Raw genomic sequence first — 23,263 nt, forward strand, 5'->3', positions numbered from 1 at the left:
GTTGATGATAATATACACTGCTGCAGTGTATATTAAATCAATGTGTGTACTTCTTCTGAATGTTACAAGTTAACTTCTGATAGTTCAAATGCTCTCTCTTTCTTTGATGTCAACAAAAATGATAACCAACTGTATAGATATAGATGATGTGCTTTTCCTGATAGACCCTCTTTTAACTTAAAGTCTGTTGATAATTGCTGCTTTTGCAATAAGAGCATTTTCAACTACCTGAATCAAGACTTTCATAGCAATATCACTTACTGGTGCTTGACAGCTAATGAAGTGGCAAAGCAGGGCTGATAAACTCCAGAGCCTATCAAGAGGGCTGAGTGTAGCATTTTTTCAGATTCTGATTTTCTAAATGAGGTGGAAGTCATTATGTTCATCAAACAAACTCAACTATGAACTTTTAAACTGATTTCTTGATTTTTTTTTTTTTTAGTGATTTCTTGATTTTTTTAAAGAAGTAATTTCTTCTCACTGAATGCTTAGAAATGATAAAGCAACAGCTATATTTGGGAAAAGCTAGAAAATCTCTCTCAATTTTGTAATTATACTGGTTTGTATTACTTTTTGAGTTTTATCAGTATTGGCATTTAGCCTAATAAGAAACAAGTGCCTCTTTTACATAAGGTCATTACAAGATTAATATAAAATTAAATTTAAAAAATTCTGGAAGCCTTGTTGAAAATACATTGCTGCATAGAGACACAACAAAATACAAAACCCTTTAAAGCAAGATTTGTGAGGTGTAAGTACATAAGTTGTTATTTTCACAACAATTTATTAATTTGATTAGAAAATTAAAATGTCTTTTAAGGAATAAACATGCTCCATTTATAGTTTATAAAATTGTTTTTATCATTTAATCAAAAATTCAGTAATAACAGTATTGTTATAAAGACATGGGCTTCCCTGCTAGCTCAGTTGGTAAAGAATCCACCTGCAATGCAGGAGACCCTGTTCAATTCCTGGGTTGGGAAGATCTGCTGGAGAAGGGATAGGCTACCCACTCCAGTGTTCTTGGGCTTCCCCTGTGGCTCAGCTGGTAAAGAATCTGCCTGCAATGTGGGAGATCTGGGTTTGATCCCTGGGTTGGGAAGAGCGCCTGGAGAAGGGAAAGGCTACCTACTCCAGTGTTCTGGCCTAGGGAATTCCATGGACTACAGTAATAAAAGTCATGTCCAACTCTTTGTGACTCCACATGGAGTCGCAAAGAGTTGGACATGACTTTTATTACTAAAAGTTTGGTAATAACAGTATTGATATAAAGATATGATCGACAGAGAAAATCTTCTATTAACTGTTTACATGCAAAATCAACAAGTATCAGGAAAATGAAAGAATCAGGGTATCAGCGATCTTTTCATTACTCACATTGAACTACCACTAGGGTTATATTAGTATTGAACAGCACTAACACACACTTTGTCTCACTGCGAATCTAAAGGCAAATTTTACTCCTGCTATTCTCTGCATCCAGACTCATTTTGAGTTTCATTTTGCATGTGTGTTGTGGTCAGCATGGATTAAAGCGATATTGAGTTTCGAGTTTTGCTCTAAACAGTGTTTATAACTTATCATTGTAACATTGATATTAGTGCCTTGTTTTGTTCTTTCTTTTGTTATTTTTTAAAGAGGAAAACAGCTGCAGTTTTTGAGGAAGTATAGAAGGAAGTTTAAAGAGGACATAAGCTATTTTTTTTTTTTTTCTTTTTTGCCTACTCTTAAAAAAGAGGCAAATCTGGTTCTCAATTAGGTTTTGTCTTTGTGGCGATAAATGTCTGTATGTCCTGTGTTGGGAGAATCTTTAGTGTGTGCCGTCCTGTCCAGGCCAGAGATGATCTTGATTTAATGGGCCCTGGGACAGCAAGAATTTTCCACAAACAAGCTGGAGTTTTAGCTTCATCCTAGGGAACCACTTAGTTGTCCTTTGAGCTCTTAAACCAAACCTGGCTCACATTATATTTAATTTTAATCCTAGACTAGTAATAACCTTGACCCAATCTTAGAGTATATTTACAGCAGGGTGTGTTTGGAAAAGAGAATAGACTAATTTAAACTGATTTCAATTTCTGTATAAGGTAAAATACTTATTTTGTTTTCATACAAAATTGATTTTAGAAATAGTATTATCACATAGCCTTACAAAAAGCTATTTGGGCAGAGTCGAATATAAGAGAACTTAATTTCCCCTAAATTGTCTACATGATAATCCTGTTATCTCCTTTTTATTTGTGTATGTAGAGAGATTATAAAATGTCAATGAATTATTATGAACCAACTTGATTAGGGCATCTGACTTCCATTACTTAATTAGTTCTGAAGTATGTTAACTCCAAAACTAAATACATCATTAGGGGAAAAATACTGGTGGCATTCCATCATAAATAGTATGTTATTGTCACTATGACATGGAAGTCCCAAGAATGCATCGTGTAGCTTCATCTAGAGACTCTTTGAGTTCATTGGTTTTCAACACAATCCTCTCCCTATCTCCCTCCTACCCTTCTGCAGGGAAATCTGATTCAAACAAAATCCTGTTTTAAGGAATCCACAACCCTTCATAATCAGAATCTATTTTTATTCTTGTTATAAAAGTGGGATATGTCATTAGAGGGCTTCTGAGGAGACTCAAGTGTGAACACTCCACCTGCCGATACAGGAGACACAGGTTCCTTCCCTGCGTCAGGGAGGTCTCCTTGAGAAGGAAACAGCAACCCACTGCAGTGTTCTTGCCTGGGAAATCCCATGAATAGAGGAGCCTGGCAGGCTACAGTCCATGGAGCCACGCAGAGTCGTACATGACCTAACGACTGAACAGCAGCAGCAAAATGTCATATGAACACCTTCCTTCCTCTCCCATTCCCCCCCCCCCCGCCAAAAAAAAGCAATTAAGAAAATATCTCAGGTGAACAATTTCCACTTTTCAGCTGACAAACTTACTTTGCATTTGTTTGTGATACTCAGGTACCATATAGTTTAGCAATAGAAAAAAACTAGAAGTAGTAAGGACAACAGGATAAATTATGAGTTATTTAACTCACATGCACTATTACACATGATGAACATACCTATTTTATCCACCTAATCAGAAATCCATCATTCATTTGATAAGCATAGCAAACACTTCTGTGAGCCACATATAGGGTTTAGGTAATTCCTGCTCACAGCTACACACAACTGCTCTGATTTGTTCATTTGATTGACCCTTGATGATATTCACATCATCTCCTGGTCTTCCTTATGACTTTCTCTTTTCCTCCAAACTTCAAGAATTAAATAAAGTTTTGTCTCAATTACAAAGGGTCACCCACAAACACTGAATTATGTATATTCTCCAGTAAGTACACACTTAGCCATACCAGTTTTTGTCAGTGAGTAAGGAAAATTTTTTTGCTCTCATAAATGAGTCTTTGGATGGAAATAATGGAAAATGCTAAATACTCAAGTTTATTTCTTAAAGACTCATTTGCTCTGTGTTAAAGTAATTCAAATCATTCTTAAACAGTTTTTAAAAAAATTCTTAGAGTGGGCATACACATCAAATAATAGGTGGCTAAGCGATTTATAGCTCAACATTCAGAAAACTAAGATCATGGCATCTAGTCCCATCATTTCATGGGAAATAGATGGGGAAACAGTGGAAACAGCGACAGACTTTATTTTTTTGGGCTCCACAATCACTGCAGATGGTGATTGCAACCATGAAATTAAAAGACGCTTACTCCTTGGAAGGAAAGTTATGACCAACCTAGATAGCATATTAAAAAACAGATTATTTTGCCAACAAAGGTCTGTCTCGTTAAGGCTGTGTTTCTTCCAGTGGTCATGTATGGATGTGAGAGTTGGGACTGTGAAGAAAGCTGAGTGCCAGGGAATTGATGCTTTTGAAGTGTGGTGTTGGAGAAGACTCTTGAGAGTCCCTTGGACTGCAAAGAAATCCAACCAGTCCATCCTAAAGGAGATCAGTCCTGGGTGTTCATTGGAAGGACTGATGTTGAAGCTGAAACTCCAATACTTTGGTCACCTCATGCGAAGAGTTGACTCATTGGAAAAGACCCTGATGCTGGGAAGGATTAGGGGCAGGAGGAGAAGGGGACGACAGAGGATGAGATGGCTGGATGGCATCACTGATTCGATGGACATGAGTTTGAGTAAACTCTGGGAGTTGGTGATGGACAGGGAGGCCTGGCGTGTTGCAATTCATGGGGTCGCAGAGAGTTTGACAAGACTGGGCGACTGAACTGAACTGAAGCAATTTATAAGTATTTAATCCTCCATATGTGACTATATTACACAATTTTCTCACAGGAAAATGAAATATTTAATGTTTAAGTGTCAGAGTAAGTTTGCTTTCGTATAGTTATGTAAGGAAATGCTAGTACTTGAAGAACACCCTGAAACATGTTGTGGTATATGTAAGTAAGACAGCCTGAAGAACCAAACTTTAGATAACATTTATCAAATTAAACCTCTTGTTTTTTAACTTTGCTAATGTTGCATTGCTTACTCAGAGGCATTTAAGGAACACTTTCTGGTGAGCTGATTAATAATGGAAACCTGCCTGTAGCCTTACAAATAAGACAAAAGACAAATTAGAAAACAAAAATTAAACCCCTCGATTACTAGCCCATCACTCAGAGCACCAAGTTACACTGATGTGAGTTGTAAAAGAAGTATCTGCATTTCAGTTCTAAATCTTTTCTAATGATCTTGCACAGAAATGAGTGATCAATTATAATATATCTTTGTGTTAACAGTTTTTGTCCACATTGAAACATTTAGTTTATGTAATAATAACATTTAAACTTTCATTTTCATTTTTCCAAAGAGAAGTAAAAGTTAAAATATGTGTCAGTTATTTTGTAAATTACTTGCAACATTTTTTAAGCATATCCCTGTGCCCCAAATTTACTGACATCAGGGATCAGGCAGCAAAAATAAAGCAAAAAAAATTAAGTCACAGTTTTTCTAGAAATTTATTTGAAAAGACATTGAACTTAGAGAGCTTAGAGCTTAGAGACCTGAATTTAAACTTGGCCTCTGTAACTGTTAATGGTAAAATCACTCATGACTTTTTGTAAATGGAGGCAATCATTTAATCTGAAGATTAATCATATAATCTGAAGATCCTTCTAAATATCTAACTCAGTAACTATTCACATAATTAGACACATATGCCACCATGCTAACCTGATATCTAAAAAAACTAAAAACATATTCTACTCCCCATCCATACAAGTGGCACACAATTAATGAATTAGCATGTATTATGTTTAAAATGTATGGAGCATCAGAGGAGGGAGTAATACCTGCTAAGTCTCAAGGCTTTTATGGGGGAGATGGCTACTAACTGTACCTTGAAGCATGAGAACCTGAAAAGTAAACTAGAAAAAGGAGAGGGCAGGCTAGATTTAGAGAAGAGTAAATTGGCCATTTCTGATGGGAATTTAGAGAAATAGACTTAAAACAAGACTGCAAAGGAACATTAGGAACTGTGACTTTTATTTGGGAGACTGAGCAAAGGTAATGGGTGTAGGTGCTTTAAAAAAAAAAAGAAATACTACATTTTTGAAATTGGCTCTGGTCAATTTTATAATGATGTCTTGAAGAATATATTAGAATGAGGAGTTTAAGATACAGATTCAGTTAAACTATTGGCAAAAACTGTAGCAATAAATTATTGCTATTGTAATAGTTACTGTGTTTAATATTACTGATTAAATGAAACTCTGAATTCAAACTGTAGTCATGATTTTTATATGTCAAATGACCATAACAGTGCCTGACACATAGAATTTTTTTAAATAGCCATTTTATAGCCAAGTTACAAATAATTCAGGGTTTAGATGGCATGATTTTATTGGTTATTTGAATGTAATTAGAAAAGCTAGTGTATAGTCCGACATAAAATACATCATGCTTATTCCTAGAAGTTTGTTATTACATTTACTTTTTCTGTGTTTTTGCTACATTTTGTAAAAGCTGTTGCAAATACTGTTTATTTAGACACATATTTCTATGTGCCAATACTAGGTATATACCACAGAAAGGTTTGAGGACTAGGAACACAAAGATAAGAAAAAGCAGAATGTTTTAACTCTAGAAATGGAGCTAAAGAGATAAAGCAGTGATTAACCTGCATTATTACATGATACTCTTTCACAAAGGAAGGCATGATATACTGTCCTGTAGAAGGTTGGAGAATTCACAGGAGAGAATTAACCTAGATCCTGGAATCTGAGTAGATTCACATGGTAAGTTCGGGTGGAAGATGGCAACCATTGGGAGATAGAAGACATTCTAAGCAGTGGTGACTATAGATAGTAGGCCACTGAGGTGACTGGTAACAATTCTGTTAATACATATGCATGTGTGTGTGTATGTGTGTGTAAATGTGTGTATTTACATGTCATTATATATAGGATGCATACACTTACCCACAATCTATTGGTAAATGAGCCCCCAAATGTGTGGAAAATGCTAAGGGCTCAAATCTTGTGTTGGAAATTTCTAAGCAAGTTTTAAATAGATAAATGATGTTATATCTGTGCTTTTAAATCTGATTCATTCCTTGTTTGAATGAATATATTAGTAAGAAATTGTTATTGATATAGTCTCTTGAGAGAGTGGGTGGTCTGTCTCCTTAAATCTTGCATGTTTGAGAATGTCTGATACTGTCTTTCTTGCTGGCTATAAACTTATTGAGTCACATATGTTTTCAACTGGATATTTGCACAAATTTCTTCTTTGATTTCTGGCAAACAGTGTTGTTTTGAATAAGGATACAGTCTACTTGATAACTTCAATAGATGACTGAATTTTATTCATGGATTCCAAATATATTCTTCCTTTGTTTAGTAAGTTCCATAATTGATCCTCTGATAGATTAGATTTTCCTAGAAGATGGTAACATTTCAGTCTGCAGATATGTTTATTTTTAGGATTTTGAGGTTTTATTTCCTATCATCCATTCTTCTTCTCATTAATCAATTTTACCTCTTTTAATGAAAATTTGATTTTGTTATTAGTGTGAAGCTTTGGCAACAAAACTTAATCTAACTCTCTTTTCCATGTCAATTCCTCTTTCCTATGCTTTTTGGTTGCATTATGGTCAACTTTCTATCTTTATAACAGTGAGAGTGAGCTTGAGGAGTTCACAGTACGCAATTGTTATTTTTACTTGAAAACAAGCTTCAAATTTTAAAATACATTTTCTTCTAGGGAAATATATTCTTTATTCTTTCATATTTTGCAATTGGTGTGTGTCTTATGAAACCCTATCAAAGACACTGTGGAGTAGTCTAGTATTCACACTTTTCCACTCCTACCTTCACAGTAGTTTATCCACAGTGATTTCCTTTAGTGGGAGGGTAATACACACAGAGTAAATATTATTTACAAGTGTGTTATTAGAATAGTACGTGGCAAATAAATGTTAGTTATGATGATGTTTTGTGTGTTAGCTGTACTTCCAATTTTTATGGATATTTTCCAATAATTTTATACCTATATAGACCCCTACAGCTTGTTTATATAATAAAGCATTTATGGATTGAAGGTTTGTGATTTGTTAATACTTTGGTCACTAATTATATCCCACATAGATACAGGATATAATTACGTAGTTATTGCTATAGTTCAGCATTTTATCTCAAAATATTTCATGCTTCACTATTTTGGATGTGTTCTCTTAACTACTCATGGTTTGATATTCTGTGAGTGTATTTTCACTGAATATTTTTCCCTCTGTTTTCTTCTTTTTTTAAAATGAGATTCAAGGGAAGGGGATAAAGTTAAGAGTGCCTGTTTCTCAACTTTACCAGGGGAGTGTTATATTTATTTTGTATAAAGATTTTTCTAGAGGCAATGCATAACATGAATGTTGTAACCTTACGAAGGAAGTTCTGTTAGAAGATAATTAGTGTAATCAAAAGATGAAATTATAAAGAATTAAACTGTGACAGTGAGGATATAAGCAGAAGAAAATATAGGATAAGTTACAGCATTGAACAAAACTGAAGTGATGGAAATAGTCTGTGGATGATGAGGAGGCTCTGGTTTGTACAATTCTTTGGATGAGTGACACTTGTACCCAGTTTTAAAATGACCAAAAGGTGATGATATCAGTGGAAAAAAGAAAAAGGAGTGAGTTCTAACCAAGTCATGCAAACTCTTGAGATATTTGTGCAATAACTAAATAGAGGTTACTAGTAAGCCTTTGTTTGGCTTTTGGGGGGAAATCTGTCTTGGAAGATATACATATGAGGCATGTCAAAATACTACTTGTGAAGAAAGCCATAGTTGTAGATAAGATTATAAACAGAGTTATTATTGTATAAAAAGACCAAGTACAGAGTAAATAAAATAATGTAAATATTTAAGAAACTATTAACTAAGGTGAATTATGTGATAGTGAGAGGTAACCAAACTTCTCAACAATCAGTTCTAAGTATTTTCCAAAGTGTATTCTTATATTTATCTTTTCTTCTTAATGATCAGTTCTTAGTATTTTCAAAAATTCCTCCTTCTTAGAGGTGGTACAGAGTAAGACAGTCTGGCCTCTGGTGTTGGGAACTGAAATCTTGACTCCATCTCATGAACTCTATGACCTAAGATATTCCCAATATCTATCTGAGTCAATTTCTTCATGAGAAAAAAAGGAAATAAAAGTTTCCACCTCAGGATGTTGCAGGACTTGAATGAGTATACTAATAAATCATTCAACAGTACTTTGGCACATAGTAGACACTGAAAATTTATTTCTTTTGTATTTTCTGTTCTTTCTCCTGACTTTTACTCATGTCCTCTGAATGAAATGTTCCATTGCACCCCTTTCTGCTGCCCTGTATGTTTTTTAAGGCCAGGCTTAATTCCCAAACTTTCTCTAAGGATTACCCACTTCTGGTAGCATTAATTTATCCTTCCTATAAACTTCCTCAGCTTTTATTATTCTGTCTGTGATTGTTGTTCATTTAGTTTTTGCTTCCCTGAGGGCATTTGTCTACTTTCAATCAAAGTTTTATTAAGCTTTATGCCCCATATATTTCTTAGTCAATGTCTATGTGTTGTACATAATAAGAACTAGATGAATGCTTGTTGAATTAGTAGTTGAATGATTCAAGTAAAAAATCTGAATCATCAGATTAGATTGTGAAAACTTACTTTCCACAAATATTTCTCACATGAGAAAGAGTGGAAGTAGATTACTATCACAGAGAGGCCTGCTCTAAATATTTTATATTGTATCAAAGGGAAAATCTGTTGTCCCTTCCTGACAATGTGGTGCAGGGCACTTGTGTATTATGGGTCTAGAAGCCTGGAAGCTGGGCTTGGGCTAATCATGGACCTTTACTTGTCCAAAGCTCGTGTGGGTACCCAGAACCTTGATCAGGGGGTCTATCCAAGTCAAAAAAGGCTGATGTATTCAATTCAACTATAGCTAAGAAACATCTGGCAGAAGACAGTCCTGGCATCATGTCAGTGTGATGGAGACTAATATCAAAGATCAGACTGCTGGCAAATACAAAGAAATACACTGAAAGGAGAACTTGAAGAAGTATTCTAGGCAAAGGTCATGATGTTGTGTTTTATAAAGTGTTGTGGCCTCTGGCACAAGCTAGAGAAAGTGGCAAATTTGTTAGGGTAAAAGTGACATTCAGACCAGGATGTTTAAACTGGATGCACATTTTTAGTTTACCTGTTATCTAAGATAGATTTTTTTCCCTAAGTATATTCAAAAAATACATTGGACCAAACTTTGTAAATTGAGAGAATATTCTCAGCACCATCAAATAAATAATAGCATGTAGAGTTCACTAACATTGGGTTTGTTGATTCAGTGACAAGATGCAGTGGCCAGAAACGCTCGGAGTAGAGTTCATTCTCTGCAGTTTATGTTAGAGCAGTACTTCCCAAATAGAAGTCTGCAGAAAGCTACCACCCTTCTCCACATTAAGTTCTAAAAACTAGTCCTCGATGAAACAAAGTAAAAAAAAAAAAATAAAATGAATTTTTCTACAATATAACTTTATTAATCTCTAAAATTTATTCTTTGTGTATTTTTGGTCCTTCCTAAACTTTTTGTTAGTTAAATAAAATTCCTTCTCTTCTTTGTATAAATGAAAATAATAGTATATAGCACTTATTCTATTGTTCTGTTTTATAGTACAACAAAAAGTTGCCACCTTTCATTTCAGCCCTCATTTCTGTCTTGGAAATTTAAATACTCTAGGAAGCCCTGAAATATAGACTCTTAAATTTGGGACCTCAGTGAACTTTCCCATATTTACAAATATCTGAATATGATCACCATTTAGTCAAAACATTTCGGCATTGTGCAGACCCAAATTTTGACTGCTTTAAATAGGATCTTTGTTCTGTGCAAAGGACAAAGTTCAAGCCATGGAAAAAGGACATAAGCCTAAAGCCATGAGTGAATACAGGCAATTCATTAGAGAACAGCAACTGGTGGGGTCCCATTACCTTTCATGCTATAAAATTAAGAGAAGGGTGGGTTTTGGAAGGAAGGAAGAAAGGAAGGAGGAGAGAAATAGAAACAGAAATGTCATAGAAGTCAAAAGTATAAAGAACAGGATGACTGTTGTTTCAAGTTGAAGGTCAAGTGTACAGCAGTTCTCTTTCCAGTTGTAAAAACTCTAGTTCTGGATAGTCTTGCATTCAGGAAATCAGTATTCATTTCACTGTGTTTTTGAAATTTGATCTGGTCATTGTAATGCAGTCATCTATGTAAATCTGTGCTTATCCTAAAGATAATCAGGACGGCACAAGAACTATACAACTTTATCATGTAGAGCTGAATCAACAGATGTGATTTTGGTGTAAATTTTCTCACCTTTTTTCTTTTCCTATGTTACACATACAAGAAGAACACTAACTTATATTTTAAACAGTGTACTGATAGTGACATCTAACTTTGTTTTTTCGTTTATTCAGAGTTACGTTAGAGATCCTGATGGATTCAAGGGGAAAAGGCAAATCTAAAAATTTATAAATAAGTTGAATGAAAATTAGTATTGACTCATTAGGAAAAAAATCATGGGTCTTCACCCATGATTATTTTGATAGGATATTCTGACTGAAGGACAGATCAAGTAAAATTTCTTCTCTCCTTTTGCTGCATAATATTAGATTTTTAAAAATCGTATCACATGGACTTCATTTGTATCTTGAATTTCAGAAGATTCATAAGTTTTTAGTAATACATGACAAGAGAATGCAGTCTATTTATAATTGAAAATCATGCTGCTTGAAGTTATATGAATCAGTTCTCCTTCAAGAACATGTGTAAACTTATGCTTATTGTCTATATTGTCTTATATATAGCATGTCTTAATAATAATGGTGGTAATAGGTGGCAATTATTGAACACAAACTATTTGCTTGGCTTTATGACCAGTTTACCTTTCATTTGTCATTAAACAAAATATATAAACACTAAATCATTTGTTGAATCTGGAATAGACAGAATGTTTTCTTAGTTATCTTACAAATATAAGAATACGTAGTTTATTAAGAGTGCTTGTCTGAAATAGCACTTTTGATTACAGTCCTACACTTACTTTCCTTTACGGTTGACATGGCCTGTAGAAGTTGAAGTCATGTTTCAATGAGGGAGAAACTGAATTGTACCCAAGGGAATTAGTGCCTTTATTTGCTTTGTCTACTAGGACTCACCAAAGTCAAGTTGATTCTGTAGAAATTTATGTTTTTCTATAATGAATAGCTGTTGTTGACTAAATGTGAACATAGGCAAGATGTAAGAACATAGTAGGATATTAAATGTCTCATATTATGAATATTAATTTCAAAGCCAGTTTGTGTAATGGCAAAATTTACATTAAAGTGGCTGAAAAGAAGCAACTAAAATTTTTTGATTCTAAAGGAGTAAAGTCAAAATTGAAGTTAATATCAACTGTAATGTAATATGTCAACATATAGGAAAAATAAAATCATAAGCTTATAATTTAAAAACCATAAATGAAAACAGACTGTTTAAAAATGTGAAACTTAGACTTAGGGAAAGAGTCTCTACTTTTAACCTATATTTTTTTCACCCTGAGAAGAAGTGAGATAATCTAAGCAATCCAGAATTTGCCCTGGCTTAATGCCAAGAAGGTCTCAGAAAGATTCTTCTCTGTTATGAAGTGATGGATAAAATCCCTGATACAGAGGAACATGTAAGGAATTAGCAGCAAAAGAAATGATGAGGCAAAATTAAGTACCTTCAAAGAATGTAAAACAGCTGCCAACCTGTAGTCCAGGAGAAATATTGTCTTTTTGTTTAATGAAATGATCCAGCAGAAACATTTTTATAATGTAGTTTATTTACAGAGTGATTTCACACATAAATGACTAAACTCTTTTCTCTTAAGTTGTCAGTGCATAGAAACCATTAATTCTCCCTAAGCTTAATTTATAAAATACAACATGTAACCTATTTTTCAGTTGTATGAATATTTTCATTATTTGGAATTATGGTATTGCAAAATTCAGACTTAAATTGAAGAAAGTTGGGAAAACCACTAGGCCGTTCAGGTATGACCTAAATCAAATTCCTTACAATTATACAGTGAAAGTGACAAATAGATTCAAGGGATTAGATCTGATAGACAGAGTGCCCGGAGAACTGTCAATGGTGTTGGTAACACTGTACAGGAGGCAGTGACCAAAACCACCCCCAAGGAAGAGAAATGCAAAAAGGCAAAATGGTTGTCTGAGAAGGCCTTAAAAACAGCTGAGAAAAGAAGCAAAGCTAAAGGTAAAGGAGAAAAGGAAAGATACACCCATCTGAATGCAGAGTTCCAAGGAATAGCAAGGAGAGATAAGAAAGCCTTCCTAAGTGAACAATGCAAAGAAAGAGAGGAAAACAACAGAATGTGAATGACTAGAGATCTCTTCAGGAAAATTAGAAATACCGAGGGAACATTTCATACAAAGACGGGAAAAATAAAGGACAGAAAATGTATGAACCTAATAGAAGCAGAAGATATTAAGGAGAGGTGGCAAGAATACACAGAACTATACCAAAAAAAAAAACCAAACCAAAAAACCTTAATGACCCAGATAACTATGATGGTGTGATCACTCACCTAGAGCCAACATCCTGGAATGTGAAGTCAAGTGGGCCTTAAGAAGCATCAATCTGAGCAAAACTAGTGGAGATGATGGAATTCCAGCTGAACTATTTCAAATCCTAAAAGATGATGCTGTGAAAGTGCTGCACTCAATATGCCAGCAAATATGGAAAACTAGCAGTGTCCTGAGGACTGGAAAAGGTCAGTTTTCATTCCAATCTCAAAGAAAGGCAATGCCAAAGATTGTTTAAACTACTGCACAATTGCACGAATTTCATACATTAGCAAAGTGATGCTCTAGATTCTCCAAGCCAGGCTTCAACAGTACATGAACTGAGAACTCCCAGATGTTCAAGTTGGATTTAAAAAAGGCAGAGGAACCAGAGATCAAATAGCCAACATCCACTGGATTATAAAAAAAGCAAGAGATTTCCAGAAAAACATCTGCAACATGGACTATACAAACCCTTTAACTGTGGATCACAAAATGAACTGTGTAAAATTCTTAAAGAGATGGGAATACCAGGCCACCTTAGCCACCTCCAGAGAAACCTGTATGCAGGTCAAGAAGCAACACTTAGAACCAGTCATGGAACAATCAACTGGTTCAAACATGGGAAAGGAGTACATCAAGGCTGTATCTTGTCACCCTGTTTGTTTATTATATGCAGAGTACATCATGTGAAATGCTGGGTTGCATGAAGCACAAGCTGGAATCAAGATTGCTGGGAGAAATATCAATAACCTCAGAAATGCATATGACGCCGCCCTTATGGCAGAAAGCAAAGAGGAATTAAAGAGCCTATTGAAGAAAGTTAAAGAGAGTGAAAAAGTTGGCTTAAAATTCAACATTCAAAAAACTAAGATCATGGCATCTGGTCCCTCATTTCATCTCAAATAGGTGGGGAAACAAGGGAAAGAGTGAGAGATTTTATTTTCCTGGGCTCCAAAATCACTGCAGATGTTGACTGCAGTCATGAAATTAAAAGATGCTTGCTTCTTGGAAGGAAAGCTAGACAGCATATTAACAAACATAGACATTACTTTGCCAGCAAAAGTCCGTCTAGTCAAAGCTATGTTTTTTCCAGTAGTAATGTATGGATGTGAGAATTGGACCATAAAGAAGGCTGAGCGCCGAGGAATTGATGCTTTTGAACTGTAGTGTTGGAGAAGACTCTTGAGAGTCCCTTGGACTGCAAGGCGATCCAACCAGTCCATCCTAAAGGAGATCAGTCCTGAATATTCATTGGAAGGACTGATGCTAAAGTTGAAGATCTAGTACTCCAGTACTTTCTAGTCAGTTGGTATGAAGAACTGACTCATTAGAAAAGACCCTGATGCTGGGAACTATTGAAGGCAGGAGGAGAAGGGGACGACAGAGAATGAGATGATTGGATGGCATCACCGCCTCAATAGACTTGGGTTTGAGCAAGCTCTGGGGGCTTGTGAAGTACAGGGAAGCCTGCCATGTGGAAGCCCATGGGGTCACAAAGTGTCGGACTTGACAGAGCGGCTGAACAACAATAATAAATGATAAAGAAAGTCATTATTTTTATTATTTAAAGTGCAGCCAACATACAGAAATTGGCAAACAAAAACCAATATAAACCAAGGAGTTATCGCTGTTCTTATTTATCCCTTAACCATACACAATTACTGATGCTAACAAGTTGGTACACTTGATAAGATAGTGGAAAAGTAATTCTTTCAGTCAGCTCCATCTTCCCTGATTTCCTACTTGTAGTCAAGAAGATCAAACATGTTAATATTTAACCTCTCCTTCTACAAACAGGTATTCTTTAACTGAGTATTTTCCATGCAAACTAATCTAGTAATTTTTATGAATTATTTAATTTCACCTTCGTAATAACTCTTGGGAGATTCATTATTAACCCCTTTTTCTAAAACCTGAGGCCTGAGTAATGTAAGGAACTCACCTGAGTTTACACACCCTGTAAGTACAGTGGTAGTGCTTGTGTTTTCACCTGTAGCTACGACTCCATATTCTATAGCTATAGTAGTTGTCTTCCTGCTACTTTTCCACTTCATGTTTAAAGGCCTCTCACATGGTTTCTATGCGTGTCCAGTTAAAATCAATCAGTCTCTTCAATGACCCTCTAGATGATTAGTATCTATGTAATTGTCTTGATTTAGACTCAGCGGGCTATTCCAATTTTTTTTTTTTAGTTTGCCTAGCTGCCTATAGTTTGGTCTCTCTGGTGTTTGGGTAGAATTAGAGTTTAGAATTGGAAAGAAGAGTGAAGGTCGTCTACTCTGTTTGATAACCAGAGCTCCATGTGTAGTCGGTCAGCCCGAGCACATCCAGTGATATGGCCCAGTCTCTGGTATAGGCCTTTCCATCCTCACACAGCTCTGAGTGCCTGAAATTTCAGTCTTATATTGGCTCTGTAGCATTGATCCTTTACAATCATTGGTGAGAAGAATGGCATTTACATTCATAGACTGTGTGGTGGATTCTCTGTTCTTTCTCTTTGGAGACTAATAGCACTCATTTATTTCAGGTATGCTTGACATGAATGAGACTCTTTCCCTTGATCTGTGTCTTTTTTTCCTCCTGCCCCCTATTCTCTCCTTCCTTTTATTTTTTGGTCATAAGTTGAGGGTGAAATAAAATAAATCCTGTAGTGTACTGTTTCTCATGAAGAAATTTGAAAAGCATCTTTTAGCAATTTATTAACAATTATTACAGTTTTGCATGTAAGATGGGTAGTTAGGTAGGTAGATATAGATAGACAGACAGACATTCCATTTAATGTGTATTGACCCAGTAATATATTAAAAAAACTTGTGATTTGTGGATGATAAGCTATTAACTATATGTTTTCTTATTAATTCTGGTATGTAATTCCTTTATATGAATGATGGTAATAATTGACAGTGTGATGCAGGCTATAAGTAATTAAGGAAAATACTACAAATAAATTAATTCTGTGTGAATCTGTTAGGGGTTTCATTTGAACTAGCTTGGAAGAGTGATGCTGTTTTCCCTAGGTAGCATATAGCTGTAGGCGTCAGGAAAGGCTAACAAGTGGATGACTGTGGAGTGTGTTTTCCTGCCCTGTAGTGGACATGAGAAGGAGTACTGAGGTGGGGTTTAAACTCAAATGGTGTTTACCTGAACTTTAATGCTAGGTTAAGAAGTTTGAACTTTGTTCTCTATTAAGATATTATTTTGATGAGATGGAAAAGGAAGCAAAAAAATAAAATAAGGCAACTTATCGAATGACTAATGTCCTGGGATAGGTCTGGGACAGAGGCAGGGTCTTCATTTCTGCTTTCGTTCCTTGGAAGGCACGCTCTACATTTTATGGGTGCTGATGAAAATTTCTACTATGCATGCATGGTAAAAATCTGAATCACTGATTCAGAGCACATTTCTGAAGAGTTCCTAACATTTGTATTTTGGAATTGCGGTGGTGGTGACGGTGGCAGCGGCGGTGGCAGCAGTAGCAGCGGTGGTGGTGGTGGGTGTGTTTATATAAAGACTACAGATGTAATTTCAGTTGAAGCAGATAAAAGAAACCTCTTCGGTAATGGTCAGCAATTACCTTTCTAGTGCAAAGACAATTTACTGTTCTTTCTATTTGAAAATACTTTTCTTACTTAAGGTATCTGAAGGTTTAGTATTTGCCTGTTCACAGCAAAAGTAAATTGGAAATCGATACACTAAAAAACTGGGATCACATAGCAAATTAATTTAATTCAATGTTTTCATAAAAAACTAACTCATCCACATGCCAGTTACAAAATATTACAAAGTTAGTGATTTAATTATCAAAAAGGCATACTAAAATTCTTTATTAGAGACCTTAAACAACCTAGGAGTTTGTTTTCCCCACACTACCTCTGCTCTGTTGGCCCTTAAGCTTATCCTTGTAGCAATGACTTGGAGCAGGTGAAAACCACTTAAACAAGTTTTAATAGAGTTAAAGATGTTTTATATACAAACTGACCATTCTAATTCATTGTCACATGCAAAGAGTTTCCATCAGACTAGTCATTTGGACAAAGTATTTCTCTCCTTTGTTCTGTAGAAGTATGTCATCTTGAACATGAAATCAGCACACTAATGGGAACATAACTTCCATTTTATCGAAATGTAAAGAGTCCTGTGAAGTTTTAATATCACAAAGAATAACCACTGATTGGTAACACACCAGCCAGATTACCATGTGCCAGTCATCTCTACTCATACCGAACCTCACATTAACGCTCAATGTCTTGCTTTGTTACCTTGCAGAAATGTTGGAATCCAACAATGTGATCACTTTCAATGGCTTGGCCAACAGCTCCAGTTATCATACCTTCCTTTTGGATGAGGAACGGAGTAGACTGTATGTTGGAGCAAAGGATCATATATTTTCATTCAACCTGGTTAACATCAAGGATTTTCAAAAGGTACCTTTATTCTGATACATGGACTATAATTTTTTGAAACAATTTAAGTTATATAGAATTTTATAGCTATTTAATTATGTGACAACTGAAAAACTTGTTCAAATTAATATTTTATCTTTCAGACACATAAAATTAAAGCACTGATTTGACTTTCACAAATCAATATATATAGTAAACCATAAAAATCATCAAGAAGGAAACTGTAGTATTTTTGGTGATCATTATAAGAAATGCTAACTTTAGCTTATTTTTCTATAGTCTTTTTCCTGCATACAATTAAATACCTAAACCATTATAGAAGTGTATAATAATTGATTTCATATACTAGGTGTATGTGTACATATATTTACATATAATTTATGCATCTATCTTTATTGCCTAAAAATGCAGAATTCATCAGTCATTGTATACATACCTCATCTGATGTGTCACTCATGTTTGTAAAGTTTATTATTAATGGGACACAGTTACTCTCAATTCATTTACATATTGTCTGTGTCTGCTTTTATTCTACAATGTCAGAGCTGAGTAGCTGTGAAATAAATCATCTGGATCAGAAAGCCTGGAATATTTACTATCTGGCCCTTTTGCCAAACCCTGATCTGGAAGATTAGTTTTCAGTGTTCAAATTTTGCAAATGTGGTCATTTAGACACTAGTCTTTTATCAGTTTTTAATATACTTTATAAAAAGTATTAGTAATACTTACAGTATTTATTACTTATTTAATTAATACACTGTATAGGTTGGAAAATAAACATGCGATGACAAATTAGTGGAAATTGTGCTACTGAGTCTATATGCTGTATTCTAAGTCAAACATTTATTTTTTCATTTAGTATTTCTCATCTAAATTTTCTGAGAAACAAAGATCTTTATGCAAGCTTTCCCAAGAATGCGAATGTAAATGGTTTTTAGGATGCATGCATACATGTATGCTCAGTTGCTCAGTCACGTCCGACTCTTTGTGACCCCATGGACTGCAGCCTCCTAGGCTCCTCTGTTCATGGAATTTTCCAGGCAAGTATACTGGAGTGAGTTGTCATTTTCTACTCCAGGGCATCTTCCTGACTTGACCCAGCAATCAACCTCTTATCTCCTGAGTCTTCTGCATTGGCAGGTGGAGTCTTTGCCACTAACCCACCTAGAAAGCCCTTTTAGGGTGCATTGCTGTTTAGTGGCTAAGCCCTATCATACTCTTTTGCCATCCCATGGACTATAGCCCACCAGGTTGCTCTGTTCATGGGATTTTTCCAGACAAGAATATTAGAGTGGGTTGTCATTTCCTTCTGCGTCAGGATATCTTCCTGACCCAGGGATCCGACCCGCGTTTCCTGCATTGGCAGGTGGGTTCTTCACTGGTGAACCACCAGCAAAGCCCCTTTAGGGTAGATGCACTTCAGTATTTATACAATTCAGTATCATATATAGTTTTACTTCTTAACACTGAAGGTTTCAAAGTGGTGTGTCTCAACGTCTTATAAACTGTAGTGAACTGGACAATAATTTTTTAAAAATAACAGAATTGTAAAAAGCTTTTGTAGTGGTTGAAGAGTGTTGCCTAGGATACAATAAAGATTTCATTTCAGGACTGATTTATTTCTAATAGAGTATACCACTAAACCTAACAGTTTTATTCTGTTTCCCAAACCCTAAAATTCTGACTGTGAATTATGAAATTTGATTTTTGACATACAGTCATAAAATGGCAGTGCCCTTACTGATATATTTTGAAATTAAAATATGGCATTTAGTAATCACCTTGATTTCTTCAGGCTGTTTCTTTCTTTCTTTCTTTTTTTTTAATATTTCAGTCTATTTGATTTTGAAGCCTCCTCAGATGATAGCAGTATCTCTAAAGTTATCTATTTTCTAAGGAAATGGGTTATCCATTTGTTTTTCTGAAATGATAAAAATACTTTACATCTTTTGTAAGGGTCACAAAATAAGCAGGTTTTTGTTGCTTTAGTGAAAGAAAACCACCCTTTATAAAATGAAGGAAAATCTAAGATGGTTAGGAAGACTACATATTTTAGTAATAAGAGACTATATCAGTGCACATTTTAAATGTTTATAGAATTTTCATCATTCTATAAAATCCATATATATCAATATAAATATATGTGATATATATATATCTACATAGACAATATATGAGCAGATGTCACTTCAAAATGTTTAATGTATTGATTGTGTTTCTTCTGAATGGATATTCTTATTTATATATATATATATACATTCAGTTCTAAAATTGAAAAGAACTAAATTGTCATGTAAAACAATTTACTATTCTACACCTGAGAAAAATCCTGGAGACATTTTTATGCCTGGGATATGTCATTTACAGCAAATACTTAGAAAATAGATTCAGTAAAAGTTCGGTGACTTGCCCAATATCATAGTGTTCTTATTATAGCTCCTACTCTTGATTCAAATCATTATTCTAGTAATGTGTGACATATTTATAATTTTAAATATCAGTTTCAAAAATATTTAATTTTAATTGTCACACTGTTTATAAGATAAATGCAGTTTTCTTAAGGATTTTCTTCTGCTTGTTTATGTTTGTCTATTAATGTTCTTTTAGCCTATGTATGATGTTATTCAATAAGTTTTTCCTAAACCTCTACTTAGGAATAAAATCTGTATAAAATAAACTCAGTATAAAATCTGTAGGGGGCACAAGTAATTCTTGAGGCACTTACAAGATAATATTAAAGTTGAGATGTATGAATTTAAAGGTAAATATTAGGCCAACCCTTGTTAGAAAAACACAGTCTCTGGTTTAGGTGGACCATAAAAAACATATTTGGCCTTGATAAAGGGTTACATCTCTTTAAGGTGAAAATGCTTATTCAATAATGAGTAAGAGGAGCTACCGTGGATAAATGTTTAGAGCATAAAGAAGGGAAAGTCTAATATGATCATGAAGCACTTTGAATATGAGGGTAAGAAGTGTAAGTACTGTTAATGAGATTAATTAATGGGCTTCCCTGGTGGCTCAGTGGGAAAGAAACCACCTGCCAACACAGGAGACACAGGTTCAATCCCTGAGTTGGGAACACCCCCTGGAGAAGGAAATGTCAACTCTATAATTCTTGCCTGGGATATCCCAAGGACAGAGGAGCCTTGTGGGATACTGTCCATGAGGTCACAAAAAGACCTGGACATGACCTAGAGACTAAACAACAACAATTAAATTAATGAGAAATTTTAGAGCAAGGAAAAGAAAATAGCAACAGGTTAATAAATCTAACCACAATTTAGGAACTATCCTTCATGGAAATAAATGCTATTAGAAAGACAATTTATATATTTGCTCTATTGACTTATAGTTATTCTCATTAAATTGCTTTCCAAAAGAGCACTTTCTACACCAGAATTTATTTATTTTTCATGTTAGATATTTAAGCCATTTTTGTTCAGCCTGGTCTGTAATAAGTTGAGACTACACACCCCTCTGGAATGCAAAAGTAGAAAGTCAAGAGATACCTGGAGTAACAGGCAAATTGGTGTTGGAGTACAAAGTGAGGCAGGGAAATGGCCAACAGTTTTGCCAAGAGAACGAACTGGTCATAGCAAACACCCTCTTCCAACAACACAAGGGACGTCTCTACACATGAACATCACCAGATGGTCAATACCGAAATCAGATTATATTTTTTGCAGCCAAATATGGAGAAGCTCAATACAGTCAGCAAAAATGAGACCGGGAGCTGACTGTGGCTCAGACCATGAACTCCTTATTGCAAAATCCAAGCTTATGTTGAAGTAATAGGGAGAACCACAGGAAAAGCAAATGCTTCATTTGACCTAAATCAAATCTCTTGTGATTATACAGTGGAAGTAACAAATAGATTCAAGGGATTAGGTCTGATAGACAGAGTGCCTGAAGAACAATGAACAGAGGTTCATGACATTGTACAGGAAGAAGTGACCAAGACCATCCCCAAGAAAAAGAAATGCATAAAGGCAAAATGGCTGTCTGAGGAGGCCTTACAAATAGCTGAGAAAAGAAGAGAAGCTAAAGGCAAAGGAGAAAAGGAAAGATATACCCATCTGAATGCAGAGTTCCAAAGAATAGCAAGGAGAGATGAGAGAGCCTTCTTCAGTGATCAAAGGAAAGAAATATAGGAAAGCAATAGAATGGGAAAGACTAGAGATCCCTTCAAAAACATTAGAGATACCAAGGGAACGTTTCATGCAAAGATGGGCACAATAAAGTACAGAAACAGTATGCACCTAACAGAAGCAGAGAGGTTAAGAGGAGGAGGCAAGGATACCTGGAAGAAATAGGCAAAAAAGATCTTCATGACCCAGATAGCCATGATGGTGTGATCACTCACCTAGAGCCAGACATCCTGGAATGCGAAGTCAAGTGGGCCTTAGGAAGCATCACTACGAACAAAGCTAGGGGAGGGGATGGAATTACAGTTGAGCTATTTCAAATCCTAAAAGATACTGCTGTGAAAGTGCTGCACTCAATATGCCAGCAAATTTGGAAAACTCAGCAGTGGCCCCAGGACTGGAAAGGTCAGTTTTCATTCCAGTCCCAAAGAAAGGCAATGGCAAAGAATGCTCAAACTACCGCACAATTGCACTCATCTCACATGCTAGCAAAGTACTGCTCAAGATTCTCCAAACCAGGCTTGAACAGTATGTGAACTGTGAAATTCTAGATGTTGAAGCTGGATTTAGAAAAGGCAGAGGAACCAGAGATCAAATTGCCAACATCTGTTGGATCATAGAAAAAGCACAAGAGTTCCAGAAAAACATCTACTAGTTTACTGACTATCCCGAAGCCTTTGACTGTGTGGATCACAAAAACTGTGAAAAAATTCTTCAAGAGAAGGGAATACCAGATCACCTGACCTGCCTCCTGAGAAATCTGTATGCAGGTCAAGAAGCAACAGTTAGAACCGGACATGGAACAACAAACTGGTTCCAAGTTGGGAGAGGAGTATGTCAAGGCTGCATCATATTGTCACCCTGCTTATTTAACCTATATACGGAGTATATCATGTGAAATGCCAGACTGCATGCAGGACAAGCTGGAATCAAGATTGCTGGGAGAAATATCAATAACCTCTGAAATGCTGATGACACCACCCTTATGCAGAAAGGGATGAAGAACTAAAGAGCCTCTTGATGAAAGTGAAAGAGGAGAGTAAAAAAGCTGGCTTAAAACTCAACATTCAAAAAACTAAGGTTATGGCAACCGGTACCATCACTTCATGGCAAATAGATGGAAAACAGTGGGAAAAGTGAGAGACTTTATTTTCTTGGGTTCCAAAATCACTGCAGATGGTGACTGCAGCCATGACATTAAAAGACACTTGCTCCTTGGAAGAAAAGCTATGACCAACCTAGACAGCATATTAAAAAGCAGAGACCTTACTTTGCCAACAATTGTATGTCTAGTCAAAGCTATGGATTTTCCAGTAGTCATGTATGGATGTGAGAATTGAGCCATAAAGAAATCTGAGTGTGGAAGAATTGATGATTTTGAAATGTAGTGTTGGAAAAGACTCTTGAGAGTCCCTTGGACTGTAAGGAGATCCAACCAGTCAATCCTAAAGGAAATCAATCCTGACTATTCATTGAAAGGACTGATGGTGAAGCTGAAGCTCCAATCCTTTGGCCACCTGATGTGAAGCACTGACTCATTGGAAAAGACCCTGATGCTGGGAGGGATTGAAGGCAGGAGGAGAAGGGGACGACAGGATGAGATGGCTGGATGGCATG

The 23,263-nt window shown here is 35.6% G+C and overlaps 1 protein-coding gene across 1 annotated transcript in view; it reads left to right on the forward strand.

Annotated features, from left to right (window-relative positions):
• Window positions 1–23,263, forward strand: part of SEMA3A (semaphorin 3A) — a 228,468-nt gene that overhangs the window by 49,940 nt on the left and 155,265 nt on the right. The window contains exon 2 of the mRNA XM_065939538.1: window positions 17,362–17,519. Coding sequence (XP_065795610.1) covers window positions 17,362–17,519 — 158 coding nt within the window. The remainder of the gene's footprint in view (window positions 1–17,361; window positions 17,520–23,263) is intronic.

The sequence above is a fragment of the Muntiacus reevesi genome, chromosome 6, assembly GCF_963930625.1.
Source record: "Muntiacus reevesi chromosome 6, mMunRee1.1, whole genome shotgun sequence".
NCBI classification, from domain to species: domain Eukaryota; kingdom Metazoa; phylum Chordata; class Mammalia; order Artiodactyla; family Cervidae; genus Muntiacus; species Muntiacus reevesi.